At 38.9% G+C, this 27,305-nt stretch overlaps 1 protein-coding gene across 1 annotated transcript in view; it reads right to left on the bottom strand.

The window, feature by feature from the left end:
- EYS (eyes shut homolog) overlaps positions 1–27,305 on the bottom strand; it is a gene marked incomplete at its 5' end in the record, with an annotated part of 85,771 nt that overhangs the window by 31,341 nt on the left and 27,125 nt on the right. Inside the window, 3 exons of the mRNA XM_039223085.1 lie at positions 16,370–16,544; positions 23,930–24,074; positions 24,894–25,060. Of these exons, the coding sequence (XP_039079016.1) occupies positions 16,370–16,544; positions 23,930–24,074; positions 24,894–25,060 (487 nt within the window). The remainder of the gene's footprint in view (positions 1–16,369; positions 16,545–23,929; positions 24,075–24,893; positions 25,061–27,305) is intronic.

Below are 27,305 nucleotides of genomic sequence, written 5' to 3'. Positions count from 1 at the left end.
TAACTGTCAATGCTATTATTACCTGATGAGCAGAAGTTCCTATTTTTTGTAGCTGAAATTTCAGTGTTTTCTTTTATGGTTTGCATTTTCTGTGACTTATTTAAGAAAGCTTTCTCTATTCTGAGGTCAGAGAGTTATTATTTTATGTTATCTTCTCAGACTATTATCATTTTTTCTTTTTACATGTAAGTCTTAATACATATGAAATTATTTTTTGTGTTTGATGTGGGGTTAGAGATCCAATTACAGTTTTCCATATGGATGACCAATAGTCTGAGCACTCTGTTGACTAGTTCATCCTTTTCCACTAACGAGCCCTGTCCAGGTACGCACTGTCCTGTGCCTCTCTATCCTGTTCTGTTAGTCTATTTGTTTAAGCTTCTGCTAAAAATACACTGTCTTAATTTTTCCTTCTTTTAAAAAAATGCTTATTTACTTAGAGTGAAAGAGGTAGGGAGAGAGGACAACAGAGAATCCCAAGCAGACGCAGGGCTTGAACTCACAAACTATGAGATCATGACCTGAGCTGATACCAAGAGTCAGACGCTTAACTGACTGAGCCACCCAAGGACACCCCTAATTTCTCCTTCTTTATAGTAGGTCTTGATAACTAGAGTGATAACTTAAGCTATCTTGCTTTTCTGTTTGAGAGGGTCTTGGCTATTTTTAGCATTTTGCTCTTTTACATCTTCAAGACAGGTAAATGTCCTTGCCTTCTCCTGTCTAAAACAAGGTTTACTTTTTTTTTGTTCTTACATTGCTGGTGTAGCTCTTTGGAATCTGAGGCCTGTGAGGAGTCTGCTTCTAGATGCCCGTAACCTGTGCAGCCCTGAAAGGGCTTCACGTTTCAGCAGGAACTCAGGGCAAAAGCCAACTTGATGCTCACTTTCTAGTCTTGCTTTCATCTCATTTGGGATCTATAAGATGTGTTGTTTCCACCTCAGGTAATAGTGTTCTGAAAGTATACACTTTATCTTATTCGAACTTCAACATTTCCATTTGGGAAGGTCATTCAAGATGTGTAATAGCCCATAGTTCCACAAATAGAACTCCCTATAAATAACCTTTTATTCCATACTCGTTAACTTCTCTTCCACAACTTCCCATACAATGGTTAGATGTTATTCAACTGAATTGATAAAATATACTTTATTCTTGTAGACACTTGTAAGGTATGGTGGTTTTAATTTTTCACTGTCTACAAATAACTCCATGATAAAACCCTGACAGCTAAATCTCCATGCACATCTATGATAATTTCCTTGGGATAAATTTAAATATCATCATGACTTCTAGGCTTTGGATACATATTCCAACCTGCCCTCCATAATAACTGTACCAATTTACATCCCCATCATCAGTGCATGAGAATGCTCCTGAAATAATAGATGTGTATATAATCGAAAATAAGAAATATTTTATAGGCTTGTTTTTTATTGACCCAATAATTATTTATTAAAATAAAGTGACTTAATGTTTGCCTATACATATTTACCAAGAACATATTCATTTCAGACTCCTATATTTTCCTGCATTATTTAGCAGTCTAGTCACATTGATGCTTTTCCCAAATTCATGTTATCAACTTAAAAAAATATTTTCGGGGGGTGTCTGGGTGGGTTAGTTAAGCATCCAACTCTTGATTTTAGCTCAGGTCATGATCTCACGGTTGTGAGACAAGCCCCACGTGGGGCTCCATGCACTAGTCATGGAACCTGCTTGAGATTCTCTCTCTCTCTCTCTCTGTCTCTCTCTCTGTGTCCCTCTCCCTTTCTCTCCTTTTTCCTCTCCTCCTCCCCACTACTCTTTTTTTTTTTTTTTTTTCCTAGGAGAGAGAGAGACAGCGTGAGCAGGGGAAGGTCAGAGAGAGAGGGAGTGACAGACTCTGAAACAGGCTCCAGGCTCTGAGCTGGCAGTCAGCACAGAGCCCGACGCGGGGCTTGAATCCACAAACCGCGAGATCATGACCTAAGCGAAAGTCGGACGCTTAACCGACTAAGCCACCCAGGCGCCCCATCCTCCCCACTACTCTTGAGTGCATGCTATCCACTCTCTCTAAAAAAAATTCTTTTTTTTTAGTACTTACTATGTGCATAAGACTAGTCATAAAGGATGGGCAGGAGAAGAATAAGGAGCGAGCTGTGGCCTGGGCAGAGGTGAAGTGTGCCAGAGTGGGAACCACGGGGCTGCATATGCGGCAGAGCCAAGTGAGTGGCACAGAGAAGAAACCAGCGTGGGGAATAACTCAGGGAACGAAAGGAGAGGCGCCACCCCGCGTTCGCCGATGCACTGTTAGACTCTGGTGCTGAGAGTTATTGAAAACAAAAATTCTTGTCTATTTGGAACTCAGGGGTCAAGGCACATACAAAAAATGGCCAAAAACAAACAAACAAAAAAAACCAGGCACACAAAAGCTTCTGAGGATATTGCCATTTCACGAAGTAGGTTATTTAGCTGAGTCCCGATGAAAGAAAATATATGCGATTCTTGTATCTAAGTTAATGTTTGTGCGGGGGGTGGGGGGTGGGGGGTGGGGGGAAGTTTGAGAAGTTGCATAAGGTTCTCCAGAATGAAAGAAAACAAAGTACAGGATTAATCTGCTACAAAATTACATAATGGTCATAAAGATTTTAATTATTCTTTGAAGAGCACAGAATATGGAAAGACCTTTTCTACAACAATAGACTGTCTCCCGGCTCACAGTCCTCTCCTGCTGCCTTCATGGGGATGCCATCCCCACGTCCCCCCACCCTCACGCCTGTTGGCGGCCTGAGCTCGGATGCCTTACGTGGGGGCGTGGTCCATGTGCAACCGTCTACATGCATTTATCCACCTTCAGGTTTAAAATGGCTGGAGGGTTCCGATACATGTTTCAAGTGGTGGTTTGTACAATGAAGTTTAGAATTTGGGAGTTTAGAGTATGTGTAGAGTCTTCCCAGCACAAACTGCCTTTTCACCTGCTTTCTGACATAGGAAGGCATATGCCCTATATGCCTTTTTGGCTGTTTTCCTATAAACGTTATTTTTAAAAATAATTTCCTTTTCTCCTCCTGTTCAAATCGACAGATTTCCTGTTTAATAAATTCTAAAATAAAAAAACCCAAGCCAAAAATAGACTGTCTTACCAGTTTCATAAAAGAAATAAAGCTGTAAGAATTTTTATAGAAAAACAAAACTCTACTATCATTACTTTTTTATGATGACTGCGCCATCTAGTGGGTCATTTTTATCAACGTAAAAAAAGCTAAACAAAATTGATTTCATTGCCTTATAGACATGGCAATGTATGGTAACGGTAAAATATTTATTTTTATATTAAATATATCTTAAATCACATTAAGCATAATACAATACAGATGTTACAAACTTATTTGTAAAGAAATCTTAAGTAAAATAAATGCTCAAATGCTTCCTCTCAGAATTTTTAGGTCTGAAGCAATTAGCTATATGTTTAAAGATTTTAAAAATTACATTCAAATACCATATACTATTTTCTTACATTATATCTTTTTTAAAAAATTTGTATTTAGTTTTGAGTGGGGGAAGGGAGGGAGAGAGAATCCGGGGGGCTCGAATTCACAAACTGAGATCATGACCTAAGTTGAAATCAAGAGTGAGACCCTTAACTGGCTGAGCCACCCAGGCACCCCTTTCTTACATTACATCTTAAGAATATTTCCATCATAATGATTTTGTACAAGATCAGATTTTTTTTTGTTTCTTTTTTTGGCTTCTTTAGCTTACTGTGAAAGGTAGATAATAAAAAGTCACAAATTTTTATTCATTGTTCTCTACTTTGGATGACAATATTTTTCTAAGCCTTGAAGTTAATTTATTACAATATTTTCCTTTAACCACATATTTACTACTATTAAGGAAAAGTAGATTTTGGAGAGGTATGTGTGTGAGGTGAGGTGTCTACAGAGTGGAAAAAGTAGAAAAACACCAAAGAGAGGTAGATATTCATTCATTTAAAGAATATATGTTACTATTATTTACAAGCTAAGTGTCTGCCACAGTGCTTAGTACTGAGCATTCCACAGCACAGAAGGCCCCATTCTTGGCCACAAGGACTTGCTCTTTCTGGGAGGATCACATTAGTATGCAGACGTGTGACAGGTGCTAAAATGGGTACTATGGGAGCTCATGGGAAGGACACCTAAGCCATTTTAGTGAGTTCAGGGAAGCTTCTGAGGTGAGATTTGCATACATGAATGAGTACATGGAGAAAGACAGGCAGTAGAAGCTTAGGCTGGAAAAGGAGGTTAGAGTTCAAGGGCTTTGAATAACAGGCTGAGATAGTTCAACTTTTAAGTGACAGACATGGGGAAGGTCGTGACTGATGAGGCATATTTTAGGAATATTAGTTTGGTATGGATAGGACGATCCCCACGTGTAACAATCAACTCTCTAGTGATGTAAGTTTAACCTTATTGGGATCTTACTATATTTTTGCCCCTAGAACAGAGGTTGGCAAACTTTGGAGGTATACAGTTTGCTTTGTGGCCATATAGATTCTGTTGCAACATCTCAACTCTGCCAACTGTTGAGAACAGCCACAGACAATCCACAAATAAAAGGACATGGCAGTATCCCAATAAAACTTTATCCACAAAACCAGGTGATGGATTATATTTGGCCCACAGGCCATGACCTATGGGCAGAGATCGGCTCTGTTTTGCTCTCTGTATAATCTCAGGGCCTAAGCCAGTTCCTGGCATATAGTAATTTTTCATTGAGCATCTGGGGAATAAATAAGTCATGGCTGGGGAACAAAGAAGTGAAAGGGGAAATGTCTTTGAGGATGGAGAAGTGGGAGATGTGACAAACATCTGATAAATGTTGGTCTGAAAGATGAAAGATAGGGTTGCCTAGATGACTTCATCAGTTAAGTGTCCAATTCTTGGTTTCAGCTCAGGTCATGATCTCATGGATTGTGAGTCTGAGCCCCACATCAGGATCTGTGCTCACAGTGTGGAGCCTGCCTGGGATCTTCATTCTCTCATTCTCTCTCTCTCTCTCTCTCTCTCTCTCTCTCTCTCTCTCTCTCTCTCCCTGCCCCTCCTCCACTCACTATCTCTCTCTCAAAAAAAAAATAGATTTAAACAAAACAAAAGTAATTTTAAAAAAAGAAAAAGGAAAGATAATAGTAATGGCAAACATTTTCTGGTGCTCACCATGTGCCAGGCACTCTTCTTAGCACTTTAATAATTAAAACAAATTTTTAAATGCTTATTTGTTTTTGAGAGAGAGAGAGGAGGGAGAGAGAGCGAGCGAGAGAGAGAGAGCATGAGCAAGGGGAGGGGCAGAGAGAGAGGGAGACGCAGAACTCAAAGCAGGCTCCAGGCTCTGTGTTGTCATCACAGACTATGAGATCATGACCTGAGCCAAAGTTGGTTGCTTAACTGACTGAGTCACCCAGGGCCCCTCTTCTTAGCACTTTAAATGTATTAATTCAATTAATCTTCCTTGTGACCCTATTAGGAGGCTACTATTATCATCCTCATTTTGCAGAGGAGGATACTTGAGGAACAGAGAAGTTAAATAGATTGCATGGCTACTAGTGGGCAAGGGCTATTCAGTGTCTCTCAAACTATGGAAATGTTTGGGGTTTCAAAAGAAAATGACTGAAAGAATAGGTGTCATTACTGGGAATAGGGACATCTGGAGAATATAGTTAATGGAAAAATAGAAAAATCTTCTTTTAGCTATACAGAGTTGGAGGTGACAGCAGGTGATAAAAGGGCTTTTTCCCTTTAAATATCTAGTGACATGGCTCTTGAACTTGATGTGAAGTGAGGACATTGGACAGATTTGTGAATTAAGTAGAACAGCAAATGGCTGAAACATCTACTATATGATAGTTAAGAATATTCAAAAGATACTGAGGAATCATTGATATTATACATAGAACTGTTTTCTTATCTCAAGTCCATTCCAAAAATGTTAGCTATCCTTAGTTGTTAATACCTAAAGAACAGTTTGTGGGTTCCTCTGCCTCTAAACATGGAGGGATGATAACACAGAAGAAAGTGTTAGGCACTTTAGAAATATGAGTAACAGCTGGTCATGATGGCAATCAAGAGTTGAGTATTGGAGTATTTTAATAATAGTTAATTATTTTACATCTGTGCAATTAGGATGAAACTGATTTAAATTTCTAAATTGCAGATAAACTGGGTTTTATTGCCAATTTATAGCTTAGAAACATCTATGGATTAATTTTTTCTTGTTACAATAGATAGTCAACAACAAAGGATTTCATTTTCCTGTAAATAGACAATTCTGAGACTTCTCAAGTTTAAGATGAACATTGACATATAAAAGTTAAACTGGAAATGAGATGATGGAAGACTTAATATTCTTTGTTTGAATATCACTTAAACATCATTCACTTTCTTACTAAATATTCACCAAAGGATGAGAGTATGATGTTCCACTCCACATTGTTACCAGAGTGAATACACAGCAGAAAACAGTTTCACCTCTTTTATGATAACAAATTTCTTTTCACCTCTTTTATTTATAACACCTCTTATTTATAACAAATTGTATGAAATATAGACGATATATGTAAAATATACTATTCCAAGTTCATTAGGGCCTCACTTTAGTGCCAGGCACCATTTTTAATACTTCATAGGTAGTAACTTCTTTAACATCCATATTAACCCTATGAGGTAAATGCAATTACTAGTTTTCAGCGTGCAGTTGTAAATCAGAGACTTAGAGAAATATAACCTCTGCTTAACCTACTTTCTCAGTTTTTCACATAGATTCTTACTGCTCTGCATAAGAGAGATACTTTTCTATATGTTGAGGCTAATAAGGGCAAATTCTTAAAAACAGCATTGTGAGATGAGAGCAGAAAGGAAAAGTTCTTGGGGAGGGGGAGGCGCCTGGCTGGCTCAGCTCGTAGAGCATGTGACTCTTGATCTTGGGGTCATGAGTTTGAGCCCCACATTGGGTGTAGAGATTACTAAAAATAAAATCTTAAAAAAAAAAGAAAAAGTTCTTGGAAAAAATTTACCTTGAGCTGGGTATGCAGAAAGTTATGGTTACGATTTGTGGGTTTTCTATGCATAAGCAAAATCAGACACAGTACCTAGAATGAAATCTATGTAATGTGGTAATAAGCTCACATTAAAAATGGAATTAATGCATGTTATTTAGCAATAGATGGTCACATAGCTACTTCCGTATATACAACGTATTTCTCTGCAATTTGAAGGAAAAGAGAAAACATACCTGAATCTCCTCCTTAGACCATCTCTGTGTTGAATGTTTTCATTCATGTCAGTTTGCTTTCCTTTATGATTTATTTCCATTTCAGTAATAAGTTGGGAGAATAAGGTAAGTGTGATATGATAGATATCACTTTACCTGCCAAAATTTACTGGATGTCAAATGACATGCTCAAAATTTGAGCTTTTGAAAAATACGCAAATAAGCACTAAAACAAATGGGCCTCACTGTACACTGGAACGTGACGGCATGTCAAGACCGAACATGCTTACAAGGAAGGGTCACTATAAACACTCCACCTGCTGAGTTTCCCCATGGCCTTCCTTTCTTTGGTGGTGAGATCAGTCACCAAACTCTATGATGACACCTTATGGAGTGTAGAAGGAGGAGATAAAATTACCTTTACACACTAGTGAAAGTATTGGCCATTGTCTATGGACCTCAGTTCTAATGGTTCTTTCTCCAAGTGTAAGGGCCTAAACACTATTTGATGTTAGCAGTTGGACTCAATTCCTCTTAGCAAGGAAACTGTCTTTGGGAAACTATTTACATGAGCTTGGCGTAGATGGTGGATCATAGCTGCAGTCATGTGAGCATGAGGCTAGACTACCAGAGGAAGATAGGCAGATTGCTCTGCCTGGGGCCAGAAGGGAAATTTGGTTTGTTCTAACCTAAAGAGTCAGTTGGAGCCAACTGAAGCAATGACAAGAAGACGAAGAGTAAGTATTGTGGAGTGGCCATGTTATTTTTTCTGCAGTGCTGGGAAGACCAAAACACAAGTTGAAAGTTGTTTAGGTGACCATAACATAAACATTTCCCTTCTATCATTGCATGCATCCCCTTTCCCTGCGCCAGTATAAACAGCCTTATCTATCTCAAAGCGTGAGTGGTTTTGTTAATTTAGTAGAAATCAAATAAGCTGTCACTTTTAGGCATACATTGTACAGAGTAGAGTCTGCACAGGTGGGAGTGAGACATGGCAACAGAGAAGGTTTTGAGAATATATGCAATCCTCCTGGGATCTGCATTAGTCTTGGAAAGATCTTTGTGCTTTCACAGTTTAGGTAGATCTCAAGGGCCTGGTAGAAAGCAACTGACATCTGAGTTACACAAAAACCGGGAGAGAAAACATATTTCTCTTAAAGCCCAGTAATTGGGAAGCTTGCTAAAATCTACACTGTATTCTTGCTTCTGTTATTTTCTCACTGCTTAAATAATAAAGGAACAGAAAGTATGAACTTCTTTTAGAATTTATATCCTTCAAATACATTTTCCATAGGTGGCATCAAATAGTGGATTTGCATAATTTTGGCAGCTAAGTAAGAACTGAAGGTGGGGAAAGACTGGAATAAAATATCCACACCTTATATTTTTTTATTTTATTTTTTACAAATAGTTTATTGTCAAATTAGTTTCCACATAACGCCCAGTGCTCATCCCTCAAAGTGCCCTCCTCCACGCCCATCCCCCCTCCCCTCCACATCCATCAGTCCTCAGTTTTTGTCAGCATTCAAGAGTCTCTCATGGTTTGCCTCTCTCCCTTTCCCCCACCATTTCCCCCCTTTCTTTTTCCCCTTATTCCTCAGTTAAGTTCCTCCTAATCCTCCTATACGTGCAAACATATGACATTTGTCCTTCTCTGCCTGACTTATTTCGCTCAGCATAACACCCTCAAGGTCCATCCATGTTGCTACACATGGCCAGATTTCCTTCTTTCTCATTGCCATGTAGTATTCCATGGTATAGATAAACCACAGCTTCTTGATCCATTCATCTGTTGATGGACACTTAGGCTCTTTCCATGTTTTAGCTATTGTGGAGAGTGCTGCTATAAACATTGGGGTACATGTGCTCCTATGCCTCAGCATTTCTGTATCCCTTGGGTAAATTCCTAGCAGTGCTATTGCTGGGTCATAGGGGAGTTCTACTGTTAGTTTCCTGAGGAACCTCCACACTGTTTTCCAGAGGGGCTGTACCAGTTTACATGCCCACCCACAGTGTAGGAGGGTGCCCGTTATCCATAACTGATGGAATCATGAGTACATTCTTATTTTATACTTAATGAATTTTTCAAATTAGACAAAGTGTATATTATATGTACTATTGTTTTTTAATTCAAACATATACAAAAGTAGAAAAAAATATTAATAAATGTCCTTATCGCCTAGCTTCGAGTGATCAGTTTTTGGCTCTTTAGTTTCATTTGCTTCTTTGTCTACTATTTTTCTCTTTTTTGGCCGAAGTGTTTTTTTTAAATGTTTATTTATTTTGAGAGAGAGAGAGAGAGAAAGAGCGCATGCATACATGAGTGGGGGAAGGGCAGAGAGAGAGGAGAGAGAATCCAAAGCAGACTCCATGATCAGCATGGAGCCGGACTTGGGGCTTGATCTCAAGACCATGAGATCATGACCTGAGCTGAAATCAAGAGTCAGACGCTTAACCCACTGAGTCACCCAAGTGCTGGGCCAAAAATTTTTGAAGCAAATCCTATTTATCTGTAAATACTACTTCAGTACATATCACAACACAACAGTTAAGAAACTTAAGATAAAGCACAACCAGATGCTAGTATCATACCCAAAAAAATAACATTAATTCCTTATGATCATCTAATTTTCATGTTTAGTTAATTAGGACTGTCTCAAAAATTTTTTTTGCTGTGTTTTTTTTGACAGTTCATCAGGATCCAAAGAAGTCCTACAAATGCATCTGCATAGAATGCGTCTTAAGGCTTGTTAGCTAGATAAAAATTCTCCCTTTGCATTTCTTTCCATCCATATGGTTTTTGTTATTTGTCCAGGAGAATTTGCCATATCCTGGATTTGGCCTTATAATGTCATTTAACTTGCTTTCCTCTATTACCCTTATTTTTCATAGTCTTGTAGATATAGAGGCTTGATTAGATTTGTGTTCAGGTTTTTCTAATACTTTAGAGATGGCACTGTGTGGTTGCAATGACATTGTATCAGGAAGCATATAGTGTTTGCTCTACATTTAATTGTGACTGGCCAGTTGGTTCAAGTGACCTTAGTTAAGTGGAATAGCTTGATCCAACCATTGTATAGTTTTCTGTCAACTTTTCACTAAATGATTCAAGCAGCCATTATTTCTGTGGTGGTTACAAATGGGGATATTTCTAATTTCTGTTATTCATCCTGCACTTAAATCAGTTCAGTTCTGACAAGGACTACTTCTCATAAATTATCAGGCTAGTTAATATTATTTAGTATTAGTTTTCTATTGTTGCATAATAAATTACCCAAGACCTTACAGGCTTAAGGCAATAATAGCCATTTATTATTATTATTATGGGCTCATAATAGGCTGCTCTGTTTCCAAGCTTGCCACCTGTAAATTTGTTCTCTATACAAATGCCAGGGGGACTATATAAAATAGAATCTGACCATTATTACAACTTCTCAGTGGGCAGAATCATTTAATCCTTACATTTCACAATTTAAAGAAGGCAGAAGTGCCAATGACTCTTTAGCAAGCTTTGAAGTCACAAGCTGTCATATCCAGAATTACCTATTATTTATACAAGTCAGCCCTATTCATGGGAGGGGACTGCAGAAGGCTGTGTTCAGTAGGGGGGCCACCTGGAGGCCGGCTACTATAGTCAAAAATAGACTCTTTATAGAAAAGGAAGGTTGAATCTATCTTTTCCCTTTGTTGAATTCCAGAATAATGAGTGGTACACCAGTAATCTCCATAGGTGCCAAGTTTACTTTTCTTTTTAATCCTTTGGTGGAAGGTATATACGGAGTATCATCACAACTATGTGTATTCTATTAAATACTGGCATGTTTAAATCCATTACAGACATTATTCTCTGGGATTCTGAAACTGTCCCATCTTTGGCCAGTGGGAGTCTCTTTAAGTTGGCTTCTGTCTTCCTTTAAAATGACCCTAGTAGTCTTTGACCACTCTCCTGTTCTCAGATACAAAAAGACATCCAGATTGTGTCATATATTTCCTACCCCAGAGTTGAATGACCAATTATACATTTAAAAAAATTTTTTTTTTAAATTTTTTAGTTATTTGAAGTTTGTTTTTAGTTTTTGTGGAAAACAGTATTTGGAGAGAACAGTTTTGGTATTAGAGCTTTCATTGCTATTGAGTTATTGTTGTTTCCAGATTTCCTTAGTGGACATAGCTAGGAAATAAGTACTTTAGAAAGAAAAATTAAATCATGAATTCATATGTGATTTCTAGTACAAATTAAAAATGAGAAGATTTTTACTTCTTTGATTTTATGTCTATATCTCTTTTTCTCTTATGCTGAATATCTTGGTTCCTAATGAGAAATACTAACCATTATTACTCAATTGGTGTAGATCCATCCACTCATTTATCCATCCATCAAATTATCTAGCTTTTTTCATCTGTAGTTTCAAAATAATACTAATGCTACCACTAAGATATAACCCACTTTACGGTCAGTTTTAAAGTTAATTGAATTAGAGGCACCTGGGAGGCTTAGTCAGTTAAGCGTCCGACTTTGGCTCAGGTCATGATCTCACGGTTCATGGGTTCGAGCCCTGCATTGGACTCTGTGCTGACTGCCAGCTCAGAGCCTGGAGCCTGTTTCAGTCTGTGACTCCCTCTCTCTCTGACCCTCCCCTGCTCACACTGCCTCTCTCTCTCTCTCTCAGAAATAAATAAAACATTTTAAAAAATTTAAAATATAAAGTTAATTGAATTAAATCTCTCCTAGGTTATGCCACAAACTTAAAATAATACAGTTAGATTCATTTATTTCCTTATTTTCTTTCAATGCTTAAGAATAACTCCTTTAAAAAAATTTTTTTCAGGTGAAACATTTACCTAGTTCCATACAAAAACTATGAAGCAAATTGTAATTTCAAAAGTCCGGGTTTCATCCCTGTCACTTTTCCTTGTTCTCGTCTTCATCCTACAGGTAACCACTTATAATATTTTCCTGTAATCTTTTTTTTTTTTTTGGAAAAATATGAGCAAGTGTATATGTGTATTATGTATACCTGCATGTGTGTATTTATATGTTTATATCTATCATTCCCTTTTCTTATATACTTCTTTATCTTACTATTTGTCACTTAACATATCATAAGGATCACTCCACAGCAACATACAAAGATTTTTATAGCTGTGTCCTCTGTTGTACAAATGTTCACTAGCTTTACCAAACAGATACCTAGTGATAAACATCTTGTGCTTTAACAGAGTTTGCACTGGTGAATGACTGTTTCTCTACAGCCTCACCATTGGATTAGACAATTTTGGGGGTGCCTGCATAGGTTAAATATCTGACTTTGGCTCAGATCATGATCTCATGGTTCATGGGCTCAAGTCCCACATTGGGATCTGTGCTGACAGCTCAAAGCCTGGAGCCAGCTTTGGATTCTATGTCTACCTCTCTCTCTGCCCCTCCCCTGCTCACACTTGTGCGCTTTCTCTCTCTCTCAAAAATAAACATTAGACAATTTTTTGAACTTTTTCTTAATCTTATAGGTAAGAAAAAGTATTGCCCTTAACTTGGAGTCCCTAGAAAACAGGGTCTAAAAGCAGTTCAAAGGAGGGGCACCTGGGTGGCTCAGTGGGTTGAGTATCTGACTCTTGATTTTGGCTCAGGTCATGATCCCAGAGTCCTGGGATCGAGCTCCCCATTGGACTCTGTGCTAAGTGTGGAGCCTACTTATGATTCTCTCTTTCTTTCTCTCTCCCCTCTGCCCCTCCCACTTGCACTCTTTCTGTCTAAAATAACAATAATAAAAAAATAAAAGCAATTCCAAGGAAATGAAGGGATACTCTGCCTGGCAAGCAAGAGTGAGAGAAAAACAAAGTCATAGGGAAAGGAAGAAAACCAAATGCAAGATAGTGAGCTACCTGGCAGGTTACACCTGCGGGTTGCTTGGGGAGGGGGGCATTTTTTGAGGGGCTGGAGAGAAACTTACAATTCTCTGGAATGCTGAGCAGGGATAAAAGCAGGGGCAGAGAGGGTGACAGATGGCCATGATGCACCTTGAACAACTGATGAAAGACTAAGGAACATGTAAAGCAGGAAAAAGAGCATAATTTTTAGCAAGATATACAATGAGGAGAGTTTGGGGAGCAGGGTACTAGTTGGTCAAAGACGGCACCGTCCGGCAGAGGAGCACCGGTTAAGACTGCACTATGCACTGCCAGAGGAAATCAAAGAGGAGGAGGAAATGGGCAAAGAATTCTTAATTAGGTAAGAGTGGGGGGCCTAGAGAGTCTATGATTGTTATCTATGGAGTTTGGAAACCTCCAAAATTTTAAGCAGATTTTTGTGTCCCTAGTATGCTTGTTTTTCCAGGGAAAGGATTTTTAGATCTCACCTTATTCTCAGACAGCTGTGAGCCAAAAAAGAATCAGGAAACCCAGGATCAGTGATAGATTTATGTTGTAAATAGCCTCAATTATGAACTTAGTATAAATCTCGGGTGCTATTCCCCTCTTACATCCACGTTCTCCAAACTCCTGTTGTACGTCCTGCTGCTCATTTTCATATTTAGCTGGTTTTTGTAAGTTTTGGTTTTCCTTAGAGGAACACACTTCACATTCTCCCCAGTCGTCATCAGAAGATGACTTTAAAGTGTTAAAAGAAACTGAGGCATGTTGAGAATTTTGAGTTTATCTGAGGAACACTTGATTTGAACTGGGCAGACTCCAATCTACCAGATAGAAAGGAGCTCGGAGGAGCTGTACCGAATGAAAGACTTTTACAGGCAGAAGGAGTGGGAATAAGGAAAGTAGGATGGGCCAAAAAGCAGACTGGTTCTTGCAAGGTCAGTTTCCTTTAGCGGATGGCAAGGGTCTATCAGGCAGATTGTCTAACTGGTATTGATCAGCCTATTCCTGAGTGACTGGTTTAAGAACCTATTTCTGGGAAAGCCTAAACTGTAATGAAGTCTGGTCTCAGTACAGTGATGTGGTGCATAGCATAAGCAACTCCATTTTGGGCCTATTGTCTTGTTTTTAACAAAGGTCAAGCAAAGTACAAATTAAATGAAGGAAAATCAGCTTAAAAACATGTTGTACAAAACACATGTACATAGACGGATAAGTTACAACTAAACAAATCTTTTTTTTTTTTTTTTAAATCCTTGGCTGCTGACTAACAACAGAAACAGCTTACTGGTTCTCTGTTGCATCAGAGCTCATCCCAAGAGCATAAAGGCCTTACATGAACTCTGCCTTATTATAACCTCATCAGAGAAATTGCATTAGGACACGGATGGAACTGCGGATGCTGACGTGAGTGAAGCAGAGAAGCAGGGCGTTTAGGGGTTTATGGAGCCCACAGGGCAGTCCCAGCCTTATCAGGTCCACCTCCCACCTTCCCTGGCACAAGGCTTCCCCGTGTGTAACACCAGTGCCTCCCACTCCTGGCTGTGACGCATGAAACCAAAGGGAGCATTTTGAGTTCTTTAAAAAAACAAACTTAATACTATTCAGCTGTGCATTGTTAAGATGCTTTGACTGACTTTGCGATTTTCACTTTTCAAATTTATTCCAAACACCATGAAATTTATGCTTTTGGTATGGGACCTGCCTCTTGAGTATTTAGAAAACTTTTTATCTTCCGTGTTAGTTATTTTGCAGAAAAAGACTGAACATTAGCTTTGATCTGTCTATAATGGTACCCAGAAATTCAATTTAATAGTACATTGCTTCAGGAAAGAAACAAAAGTGGAGAGCCATGTAAAGTTAAAAGCCTGGGATAAAGGAAAACTTCTTAAACACCATGGAAAAGTATATTACAAAGAAAACATCTTCTTTTAAAGAGGGGATTCTTGTTATTGAGATTAAAGTAGAATTACAGACCTTATCAAAAAGAATAAAATTCTCTGTAAACTGCTCCCACCAGAACTGAAAGTCCATGAGTAGGAATCTTAATATTTTTAAATAGCTTTATTGAGGAATAATGTACAGACCATAGAATTTACCTCTTTTAACTTCAGGGAGCTGTCCTTTTAATGTCATTAATATAATACAAGAATGACTTCTGACTCTACAGTAGTGTTTCATGTGCAGTTAACGCAGTAAACATTTCATTGTTATTTCCATAAGAAAATCCCAAACACTGGTCTCAATTTTGATAAGAAAGCTTTTAGAATCCTATAAAGACACGTGTCAGAGGTGTGTATGATTAATCAAGTCCATTTGTTATTCAAGTCAAGGCTCTCATGTGAGACTATGAGGTACAGCTTTCCATCCACACGGGAGGTTATGAACCCCCTAGGGTCTGTGTTAGGAGGCAAGGTACTTCTGGTTTGGAGAACGTAGGAAGTGTCAATTGAAGACACTTCATTAAAAAATTTTTTAAGAAAAAACGAACACATTACATACAGCAGATAAAGAGATACTTCATACTTTTGTTATCTATATTATTAGTTGCTTTTAAATTCATTTCTTATTATTTAGATTCTGGAGAGAATTGTGACCCAGGGACTAGGAGATTTGGTTTTAGGTCCTGCTATACTACTTTTAAGGTACTGGCTTATCCTTTTGATTCACTCACAATCTCTGGGGCTTAGTTTCCCATCCATTAATGGGACTAGAATGTCTGCCTTGACTACTTTAGGAAGGTGTGATTAGGAGCAATGGAAATAATGTATGCAAAATATACTCTGTTAGCCAAAAACTGCTGTGCAATTGTATGGTATTACTCTTATTATCACAACTCAAGACAATTTTGTGTACTAATCAAAATAATCTGCAAATAGTTCTAAGTGTCTATCTACACTTGACACTATTTTCTAATTAAAATGTGTAGCATTTATTTCCTTATTTGAATATTTTAAAAAGTTTATTTTGAGAGAGAGAGAGACTGGGGGAGGGGCATAAAGAAAGGGAGACAGAGAATCCCAAGGAGGCTCCATCCCTTCAGCACAGAGCCCAATGCAGGGCTAGATCTCATGAACCCTGAGATCATGACCTGAGCTGAAATCAAGAGCCAGACGCTTAACCACTTGAGCCACCCAGCTCTCACCCAGGCGCCCTGACAGATAAACATTTTAAATGTGAGCATCAGTATGTGTTTCTAGTTTGTGTGAGTGGCATACTGCTTACCATGCAAATAACCTGCTAGTTTCTTTCTTAATAATGTCGTACTTACTAAATAGTGGATGCACTCTCCACGCATGTCCCACCATTGCTGCATTTCATTAAACTGCAAGGAGAAACGTTACACTGGCCAACACTGCGCCCAACATTCGGGTGGCCCTCAGGATTTCCCAGACTTCTGAACTGGCCATTCTTCTCAGTGCGCACTTGAAGAGTGAAAATGCAACCTTGAAGGAAGGCAAAAAGACTTCTTGGTAAGAAAAATACTACCAAAAAACAGAAAAGCAGGGGAAAAAAATAAAATGATCTATAATATTAACAGTCTAGAAGAGACAATTCTTAACACTTTTGTATATAATATTTTATACCACTAATTATTAACATACATATATACACAGCATTTTTTCTATGCCTAGCTATATTTTCTTTTAAATAAAAATAGAATCCTGCATTAAATTATATCGTGTATAGGATTCCAAACATTTGTATATTGTAAATACCATTAACTCTTTCCTATTAGAGTAAACTATTTTTAAATGATGGCATAATATTCTTTTATATATGTAATTAATCTTCCGTTGGAAAATTGACTCATTTATGCCTTTTTTGCTATTAAAAATAATGCTATAATTAATATCATTATGTGTATATCTTTGTGCATTTGCTAATGATTTTCTCAATATTAATTTCTAGCAGTAAAACTACTAGGATAATGATATGGATGCTTTGAAGTGTGCCCAAGTGTCATAGATATTTTGCACAATTGTATCTCTCTGATCATGCACTGGAATGGCTGCTTCTTCACAGTTACAACAATGCAAGAGATTATTATGCTTTATTTTAAAATGAAATAAATAATAAAATGTCCTTTTGCTATTTTTACTTGGGGTTGAAAACCCTTAATTTTTTTTTAATGTTTTATTTATTTCTGAGAGGGAGAGAGACAGCGTAAGCAGGGAGTCAGAGAGAGAGGAAGATACAGAATCTGAAACGGGCTCCAGGCTCTGAGCTAGCTGTCAGCACAGAGCCTGACGTGGGGCTCCAACCCATGAACTGTGAGATCATGACCCGAGCCAAAGTCGGACGCTTAACCGACTGAGCCACCCAGGCGCCCCTGAAAACCTTTTAATAGATTTATTAGTCATTGGTATTTTTTCCTTTTCACATGCTTATTATGTAACATTTTTCTCAATTCATCCCATTAAACATTAATTCAGAAGACCTTATGTAACAAGCATATTAGTTCTTTGTCATATATTGTTAATTTTCTTCAGTTGAATACTTGTTATTTAATTTGGTTTATGGTGAAGCTTCTATTTTTTATATAGAGAAATTTATAATATTTATGTTGTCGCATTTATCTTTTTTCCCCTCAGGGATTTGTCTTTGCATAGATTCTTAGAAAATTCTTTGCCAGGTATAGACTGCATGATCTTACATATAGGTGCAATCTAAAGAAGTCAAATTCATAGAAGTAGAGTATAATGGTGGTTGCCAAGGTGTGAGGGAAACGGGGAGATGTTGGTTAAATTGTGCAAACTTAAAGATGGATAAGTTCTGAGGACCCAAGGTACAGCATGTACCTATAGTAAATAATACTGTATTGTATACCTGAGATTTGCTGAGTAGATTGTATGTGTTCTCACATACACAAGGTAACTATGTGGACTTGATCATGGTATACTTTTCTCAATATGTATGTGTACCAAATCATCACACTGTACTCCTTACATATATACTATTTTAATTATCAATTATACTCAGAGCTTGGGGAAAAAACATCTTTGACACCCCAAGATTAGGCAAATATAAATGAAAAGGGCAGTTCAACAAAGACTTTACATGGAACTGTTTGGGATCCCGAAACGTATTACAATTTTACTCATGTCCTTCAGCACTTGGAGTTTGTTTATAAAGTACTTTGAGGTAAATATGGTTATCAACCATAAATAGTGTCTTTAAAATGATAAAAGTAAGGCTAGACTGGATTTTATTTTTGAAACTTTCAGGAGCTAAAAGCATGGAATAATTCCTTCTAGGGAAAAAGTTGAGTTCAGTTTTGAAAGGTCAAGAATTTACTTTCCAACTTAATTCTTGCTGGCATTTTCACTGACAAGCACCATTCTCAGCAGGCACTGATATTTTCTTATTGTGAGAGAAGTGATTGTTCTTCCTCAGATTTAACCTTTGTTATTTCTCCAAGTACTGCCATCTGCTATTACACAAAAAAGCACTGTACAAAATGAAGAAATTAATGAATGCTACCAGCTCTACACCCAATAACCAGGTAACTTAATTAACGAAGCAGGGTTTCCCATGCTTTTTGCATAGTGAAATGTGCTGAGCAGAGAGCAGAAGTTTAAGTGCAGGATAGAGCCAGATGGGTCTGGAGTCAATTACAATCTCTGCCACATAACGGGTAGATGATCCAAACTGGAGTGCCGACATTTTCACTTTTTAAATGGGGACAAGAATACCTGATATTCCGCAGACTAAGACGATAAAGGTAATATACATAAACTGGCCAGTCTCATCCCTGGCAATTAGTAGGGCTTGTATTCCATCCTGTCTACCTCACTGTCTCAAACCCTTTACCACCTTCATAAAATTCTTTTTGGCAAAAATTTAAAAACAACTTAATATTAGCTTTTTGTAATTTTTATAATCATGCACTTAGAAAAAATTTGTAAAATGACTATAATAAGTATTAAATTCTGAAGTTGTTCATTTAAAACCTCTTCTTTATATGGATAAATGAAATGTTTTAGCTATGAAGAACTGCTAAAATATATTTTTGGCTAAAAACATGGTAACGCAATGCTATATTTAGAGAAACATTTATTTACATAATACAAATAGTTGAATTTTACAAATAGTTCATTTTACAGAGAGATGCTTTGTGTCAGTCAATATATACAATTTGCAGTCAATTACAGTAGAAGCCATATGTAGAATATATACTGTATATTTTCAGTCTTACTAATATAGCAAAGTATAATCTGCTTAATATAGCACCACACAAGTATTCATAACATACTTCCTGCAAATGATAAAGTAGTTATGAATAAAGACTTTGAAGCCATAAGTCAGGGGTCTATTTGAAAGTAAAACTAGGTAGGTTCCACATAAGTGGTATTTTTTGACAGTAAAATAACATTTAAATTATTGCAGTAAACTCATTTTTCCCTCTCTTATGAGTTCTGGTTTGAAAAGTACCATGCTATTAAAGAAAGAGAGAGAGAGGGAGAGAAAAGAAGAGAAATAGCTGAACTAGCAAGAAACGAACTATACTGACAGTGTAGAGCAATTTTGGTTGGAATAACATGTTCTTTACAGCATTGTTAATGATTCTGAATCTATTATCATGTCTGGTCTAGTTAGCTGAGTAATAAATATTTAGTGATCCCTGTACCAATGAACTCTACATGCTGTAACACTAGAATAATAGATAGATGGGATAGTAGATTTCCCCATGGTCGCTCTAGTCAAAAGTAACTTTTAATTCTACATCATGATTAAATAGGCCTGTCAGTGAAAGCAGCAGATCTTAGAATACGGATGAAAGTGATGGATCTTCCTCCCATAAAAATGGACATGGGCACATGAACAATTTTATGTACGGCTTCAGGAGACCCCAGTAGCCACTGAATCCCATCCATGGACATCAGCCTGAGAGCCCTGCAGCTTTGTAATAGCTGCAACTTTGGAGAGGAGGGGAGAATTCTTGTCAAGGCAGGTGAGAGAGTAAGGCCTTCTCTGCCTGGCATATGTAGATAAATCTGGAGAAGGATGAAATAACGTCAATATTTTCATAAATGTTAAATTTATAGGGAAATAATGGCTCATTATAAACTTTCCAGAACAAAAACAAATAGGCTTTATCAACAATAAGGATTTATATTTTATTTTATTATTTTTTTTAAATATTAAAAAATTACTGTTTATCTTTAATTTTGGAGAGAGAGAGGGAGAAAGACAGAGTTGAGTGGGGGAGGGGCAGGGTAAGAGAGGCAGACATAATCTGAAGCAGGTTCAGGTCATGACCTGAGCTGAAGTTGGACCGATTAACCTACTGAGCCACCCAGGAGCCCCAGGATTTGTATTTTAGACTGAGAACTTATGGAGTAGACTCATTTATCACTACTGTTTATAAAGACATGTAAACCTAAATCATATAATCTTTTACTACATATGATTTAATCACTACTCTAAAGACAAATGCAATGACCTTAGTCTAATTATTAAATTTTTCCATGAAACATTGTATTTGTTTTGTTATGATTAATATAGTGTCTTCCAAATCTGTGCAGAGTTCTTGAAATGCAAATTTTTAGATTCCATCATAGATATTTCATGAAGTAGGATGGAAGTAGGATCGAAGATTCGATGAAGTAGGATCCCTTCTGAAGTAGGGTATAGAAATCTATATTTTTAAGAAATTTATGTATATCATTATTTACAGCCAACAGAACTCAGCTTTTGGGACTCACAGGTTAATGGTACTGCTGTGATCTGGTTGTTATGTTACACTGGTAACAAGTGTCCATGATTTGCAGAACATAGTGAATGCGAGGCAGACCTCAAGGGAAGATTCAAGAGACAAGTGATAGGATTAGGGTCTTTCAAGGTCATGGAACTTCCATGACACTGGATTAAGTGGCATTTACCAAGAAGACCTGCCCAAGACTTCCATCCTGAGAACCACGGCAGCTAACACACTTCCAGATGTGTGCAATCCTAGTGTGTCTGTGAGAGGAAGGGCCTGTTGTGTGCGTGCTGATCTCAGGCTCACCATCATACTTACGGAGAAAATGACAAGTTTGATGAGAGCCTCTGTTCTTATTAGCAAGGTATGCAGAAAATTCATAATATAATAGAAGGGAGAAGGTTACATAATAAAAACTTCAGGAAGCACTGGACCTCAATAAATTTAGCAACATCGGCAGTGCTTGGGTGGCTCCATCAGTTAAGAATCTGACTCTTCTTTTTTTTTTTTTTTTTAAATTTTTTAATGTCTTTATTTTATTTTGAGAGACAGAGAACATGTTGGGGAGGGTCAAAGAGAGAGGGAGACACAGAATCTGAAGCAGGTTCCAGGCTCTGATCTATCAGTACAGAGCCCGAAGCGGGGCTTGACCCCACAGACTGAGACATCATGACCTGAGCTGAAGTTGGATGCTTAACCACCTGAGCCACCCAGGTGCCCCAAGAATCCGACTTTTGATTTTGGCTCAGGTCATGATCTCACAGTTTGTGAGCTTGGGCCCTGAGATGGACTCTGCACTGACAGTGAGGATACTGCCCAGGATTCTCTCTCTCCCTCTCTCTCCTCCTCTCCCCTGCTCATGCTCTCTCTCTCTCCCCTGCCTGTGCTCTCTCTCTCTCTCTCTCCCCACCTCTCCTTCTCTCCCCTGCTCATGCGCTCTCCCTCTCTCTCAAAATAAATTAACAGAAAAAATTAAGAAAAATAAATTTGACAACATCAAATCCTATGACAACAGGGTAGAGTGATAATAGTAAACACACACTGGGTGTTTATCATGTATTGGTTTCCGAACTAAGCACTTAATGTAATTATTTTATTTAATTGATTAACACAGAAGAACCCTATAAGATATATATTTTTCTCCTCTGAGGAGAAAAGAGAAGAAAATGGAACCTCAAAGAGTGTAAGTTAGAGGCTACAAGTTACCTAGTTGCTACACAGCAGAGCCTGAACCTGAAAGTGCCCTGACTCCAGATCCCATGCACCGTCCATGCAGCAGAGAAAGAGGAGAAATGTCTGACAGGTGCTGTGCCATCTCCCAACATCAGCACCGTCATCACTGCTAACACAGAGTAGGCACCGTAAACAGGGTGCCAATCTTGTGTTGTCTCACCATTACCTCCATCTCAGAAGCACATAGCAAGAGAAGTGCTGTTCTGATTCCATTTTATAGGTGAGGCACAGGAAGACACAGGGTGATGACTAGCCAGGGTCATGAGGCTTGTAGGTGGAAGCACTGGGTGTAGCCCCAGGAAGTTGGGTCTCAGAGTCCACACTCTTATCCTTGAAGCTATACCCGGAGTATTTATGTAAGTATTGTGCCTGTAATAAATGACAGTGAGTTTTGAGGACCTGCCTTCCCCACAGGGTCTCCACTTCACTGGGTGGAAGATGTGTTTCTTCAATTTACCCATCCCTTTTGTGAAGATAGTATTTGTAAAAACTCATTGACATGTTATGCCTTTGCAATCCTTTTCAGATTATCTCCTGCTGTGAAAGAACTGTCGAGTTATTACATGGAGCACAGTGCCTTAAACTCTTCTGTAAGACACCCTTTGGGGAATCAGCACTGATTATATATTCAAAGAAAAAGTTTCTTGCAGAGCCTTGGCAGAATGAACTCATTTTGTTGGAATATGATGCTGGATTGGCTGTGTTGCTTTCCTGTGTCTCACATCCATGACCTCCTGCATCCGTGTGTAGGCAGAAGTCTGTGAGGGTGGGGAGAAGGATGCTACCAGGCAGGCAGAGAACCCAAGTGCCTGAAATGGTTTTTGATGGCAGCTCCTATCCTGCAGAGATGTGCAGCGCATGCTGGCCCCTATTCCTTGACTTCTGGAGGGGAGCAGGCTGGTCATGGGCGTGTGGCTGAGGACACTATAACAAACAGCTCCTTGACCAAATATTCGGAGACTAGGATCCATCAAAAAGTTTATTTTCACCAAATGCACTATTACAACAATTCCAAGCATGTCTGTATCTTATGATACTCTACTATGAATTAGCTTTGTGGGAGAAGACCTGAGTCTATTTCCCTTTCCGAACACAGGGAGACAGGCTGAGGCAATATGATTATTTGCACAAGCATAATGTTCCCTCTTAATCCTCTTGGCTTGTGGTGGCTTCTGTGGAATGGATCAGTTAGCTGTAGTCTGTCTCTCATCTTTGCATCAAGTACATTCCAAATTTAGCTGGAGTTTCAATTTTTACTATGACTCAATGAGATTTACTCTGCTTGTTCTGTATTAAAAAGCACCCTAGGGCGCCCGGGTGGCTCAGTCCGTTAAGCATCTGACTTCGGCTCAGGTCATGATCTCATGGTTCATGGATTCGAGCCCTGCATTGGGCTCTGTGCTGACAGCTAGCTCAGAGCCTGGAGCTTGCCTGCGATGCTCTCTCCCTCTCTCTGCCCTTCTCTCACTTGCACCCCTGAGTGCACTTGCTTTCTCTCTCAATAAAAAAAAAAAAAAAAAATCAGCCATACCCCTGATTCCCCCAGAGCATGCTCTACTTTTCCTTTTTTCCCCACAAAATTTATCACTGCTATATAATTTACTTATCATTTTTAATGTTTATTGCCTTTACCCAACTGGAATGTAAACTCATGAGTGCAGATTTCTTTGTTTTGTTCATTGAAACATACTAAACACATAGTATGTAGGTAGTTAGTTAAGTGACTAATAAACAATGGCTGAATTCTTTCCCTTAAAATCAAGCTTTGATCAAGTCTGATTAGAAAGCAACCTGTATTTCTGGTTTTGGAACTAAATGTACTTTCGTTAAAGTGTTTTCTTGCCTCCAAATTTGAAACTGATAGGTATAGTGTAAAAATCATCCAAGCCTTACCTTGAAAGCCATTTTTAAAATCGGCTCCATTGGGTAAGAGATCTGGTATGTATTCACCGTAGCCACCTACATAAAACTGACTCATGACGTTGAGACCAACCAGTCTTCCTGGGGAGGTGATGGATTTATTTTTATGATCATCTACCTTCAAAATGAAAAGAATTCAAAATCTATTAAAAAAAGGAATTAATTCCCCAGGGTGAACTGTTAAGATACTGTTTTGTTATTTCCCATTAACTTGGCATGAAAAATTCACAAAGACTTGAATTTTGAAAAAATAAAAACACCTCACCACTGTATTCTTTGCTTCTCTGCTGGTGTCTGTTACCATGGATATATTAATATAGCAGTCATGGTTTTGCATTTCAATCAAAATCACAGTTCTCCAAAGATTCGGAACTAGCATCCCACTGGTCTTTCTCCATCTAACCTTGCCCCTCCTCTTCCATTCCCGTACAACCACCAGAGTCATTTATCAAAAAAAGTCAGTTGACTATGGTACCCAAACCCCTTCTTCAATTTCTCAGTAGCTCCCCATAGCTTTTGATAAAAATTTAAACTTTTTAGCATGACATCTAAGTCCTTTGGTAATATAGATCTGGTCTACACTAACCACCTCTTTTGCTCCTCCCTACCCGAAAACCACAATGAATTACTCACATTCTTCAGGCCCACACTGGGCACTGTTGTTTTTCTGAACATTCATTTGCATTTATACTCAAGCATCACCCTTCAGGGGGAGCATTTCCTGAGCCCTCTCTCACCTTATCTGTGTTAGTCATCCCTCTTACTTATCCCCACAGCACTTAGTTACAAGCACGCTTCTAGTCTTCGGCTGCATGCACTCATCTGTGAACTGCAAGGGAGAGGCATGGACCTGTTTGCTAGCCTCCACTACACAGATCTCACGATATATGGTAGTGTTTGGCAAGTCTCTGGGACAGATGAAGGAATGACATTTTACCTTCAGCCAGCCCATGTGGAAGAACCTCCCCAGACGGACCGTGTGGATGCCAAGGCTCAGGTCAAGGGGATCACTGCTGATACTTGCTGTGCCTGCTCCCAGGTTGTAAGTGTAAACCACACTGCCCTCGCACAGACCCACGGCCAGGAAGTCACCGCTGTCCAACCCTGTGATGAGAAGATGTGTGGGGCATGCTCACTGAGAGAAAATTCAGGAGTCTAGTCAGCTTCACTTTACTGTCTACTTCTGAGGTATAGAGAGCATTCACAAGTTATAGCAGACATCAAGCCTCTCAAGGGCACTCAGGCATGTGTGCGTCTGAGTATTGTTATTCACACCCCCAGAAACTGTCTGAACACTAAGAGTTTTTCTTTGAAGCCGCAAGGGTTCTGGTCAACTCAGGGGAATGATCAATATGTAAAAAGTTGGTATTAAAATCTCCTTTTTGTCTGAATGAAATTCAGTGTGCACTTTACAATAAATAGAACTTTACAATGGAATAGAATTGCTCTGATAGTTCAGAAGATTCAAAAGATTGAGATAACCTGGCTTCAGCTTTGAAATTCTATGATTTGAAGAGTTTTGAAAATTTTATTTTCATAATTGCTCAGGATATGCTGTAACTGTTCTATTACAAAAGCTCCTGACCATTTTCCCAATGACGTTTTTAGAGGCAGGTTGTTTTTGTGTTCCCCTTTCTCATTCTCTCTCCACTAGTTCAGGACCAGTGAATTGCAGGACCCAGAGCACTCAGGATACAGCTCATATAGACCCATGGAAAAAGGGGCATGTGGTTGGGAGAGACCCAGCGTCAGGCACTGGAGGAGGGTCGTGGCAGTGTGTCTGGTGGCATGAGGAAGGTTGGAGATGGTCAGCAGTGTAATTTCTGGCATGTGAGCGAACACCCATTGGTCAAGGCAGAGCTTCTTAAGCTAGGTGGAGGCAAGAGATCTGTCCACAGGGAGGAGGGACCCAAATATATTGTCTAATTTCTGAAAGCTGTGTTTGTGGACCTTAACACTAAGGTTTGCAGGTAGGAAACTGAGGCGAGGGCTTCTGCTTGGAGGAAGAACTTATGGCCTGATAGAAGTAAGAGGTTTAATCATGCGGCAAAGAGCACAAGTGAGTCCTTGGACAGAGACAAAGTTTGTTGTGAGTATTCACAACCTCCCTCTCCTACATTTCTTTCTTTTTTTTTTCTTAGTTTATTGTCAAGTTGGTTTCCATATAACACCTGGTGCTCATCCCAACAAGTGCCCTCCCCCATGCCCATTACCCCCCTTCCCCACTCCCCCACTCCCATCAGCACTCAGTTTGTTCTCAGCATTCAAGAGTCTCTTATGGTTTGCCTTCCTCCCTCTCCTCAATGATTTTTCCCCTTCTTCTCTCGCTTCATCCTCCATTAACTTCCTCCTAATCCACCTATGTGTGCAAACATATGGTATTTGTCCTTCTCTGCCTGACTTATTTCACTTGGCATGACACCCTCAAGTTCCATCCAGGTTGCTACACATGGCCAGATCTCATTCTTTCTCACTGCCATGTAGTATTCCATCGTATAGATGAACCACATCTTTTTGATCCATTCGTCAGTTGATGGACACAGACTTTCCGTGTTGTGGCTATTGTTGAGAGTGCTGCTATGAACATTGGGGTCCATGTGCCCCTATGCATCAACACTCCTGTATCCTTTGGGTAAATACCTAGCAGTGCTATTCCTGGGTTATAGGGGAGTTCTATTGTTAATTTTTTGAGGAACCTCCACACTGTTTTCCAGAGGGGCTGCACCAGCTTACATTCCCAGCAACAGTGTAGGAGGACCTCTCCTACATTTCTAAGAGTGATACCCTGTATGTTCCCTTGGCTTCTGTTGTTAGGCTAAGCAAGGTAAAGGAGACAGAGATCTGCAGGGGTGAGGGTTTCCAGATAGTGTAGGAAGGCAGGTTTCCTAAGGCACTGGAAAGTGGAAGACAGAAATATTATTTAGAGATACTTGAACTCTACCTGAGCTTTTCTAATGAGTCTACCATGGGCCCTGAACTGGGTTATTTTGGGAGCTCCTTAGGTGAGTGTAATATGCAACCAGGGTTGAGAGTCACTGTGTTAAGTGTCATACCATTGCCTAAACATGCTGGGAACTCAGTAAATCTCGTTCTCCCTCTCTCAGGCGATTTCTTCCCACCTGCAATGTTGCAGTGGGTTAGCTGGGTTATAAAGTAAAAATGGGAAGAAGTCCCAGGAGAAAACAGATTCAGAAAGGCAGTTAGACAGAAGTCAGAGAAAAACCACAATTAGAGATTGGAGAAGTCTTTCAGGCAGCGGTTGGGCTTTAAAGCCACAGGGAAAGAAGGCTGAAGACAGAATTGTAAGAGACTTTTTTATGGGCTATGAATGGAGATATTTTTGAGGCAT

This window comes from Hyaena hyaena, unplaced genomic scaffold (genome assembly GCF_003009895.1).
Source record: "Hyaena hyaena isolate Hyena2069 unplaced genomic scaffold, ASM300989v1 scaffold_1258, whole genome shotgun sequence".
Lineage (NCBI taxonomy): Eukaryota > Metazoa > Chordata > Mammalia > Carnivora > Hyaenidae > Hyaena > Hyaena hyaena.
This window is presented reverse-complemented; position numbering and strand designations above follow the sequence as displayed.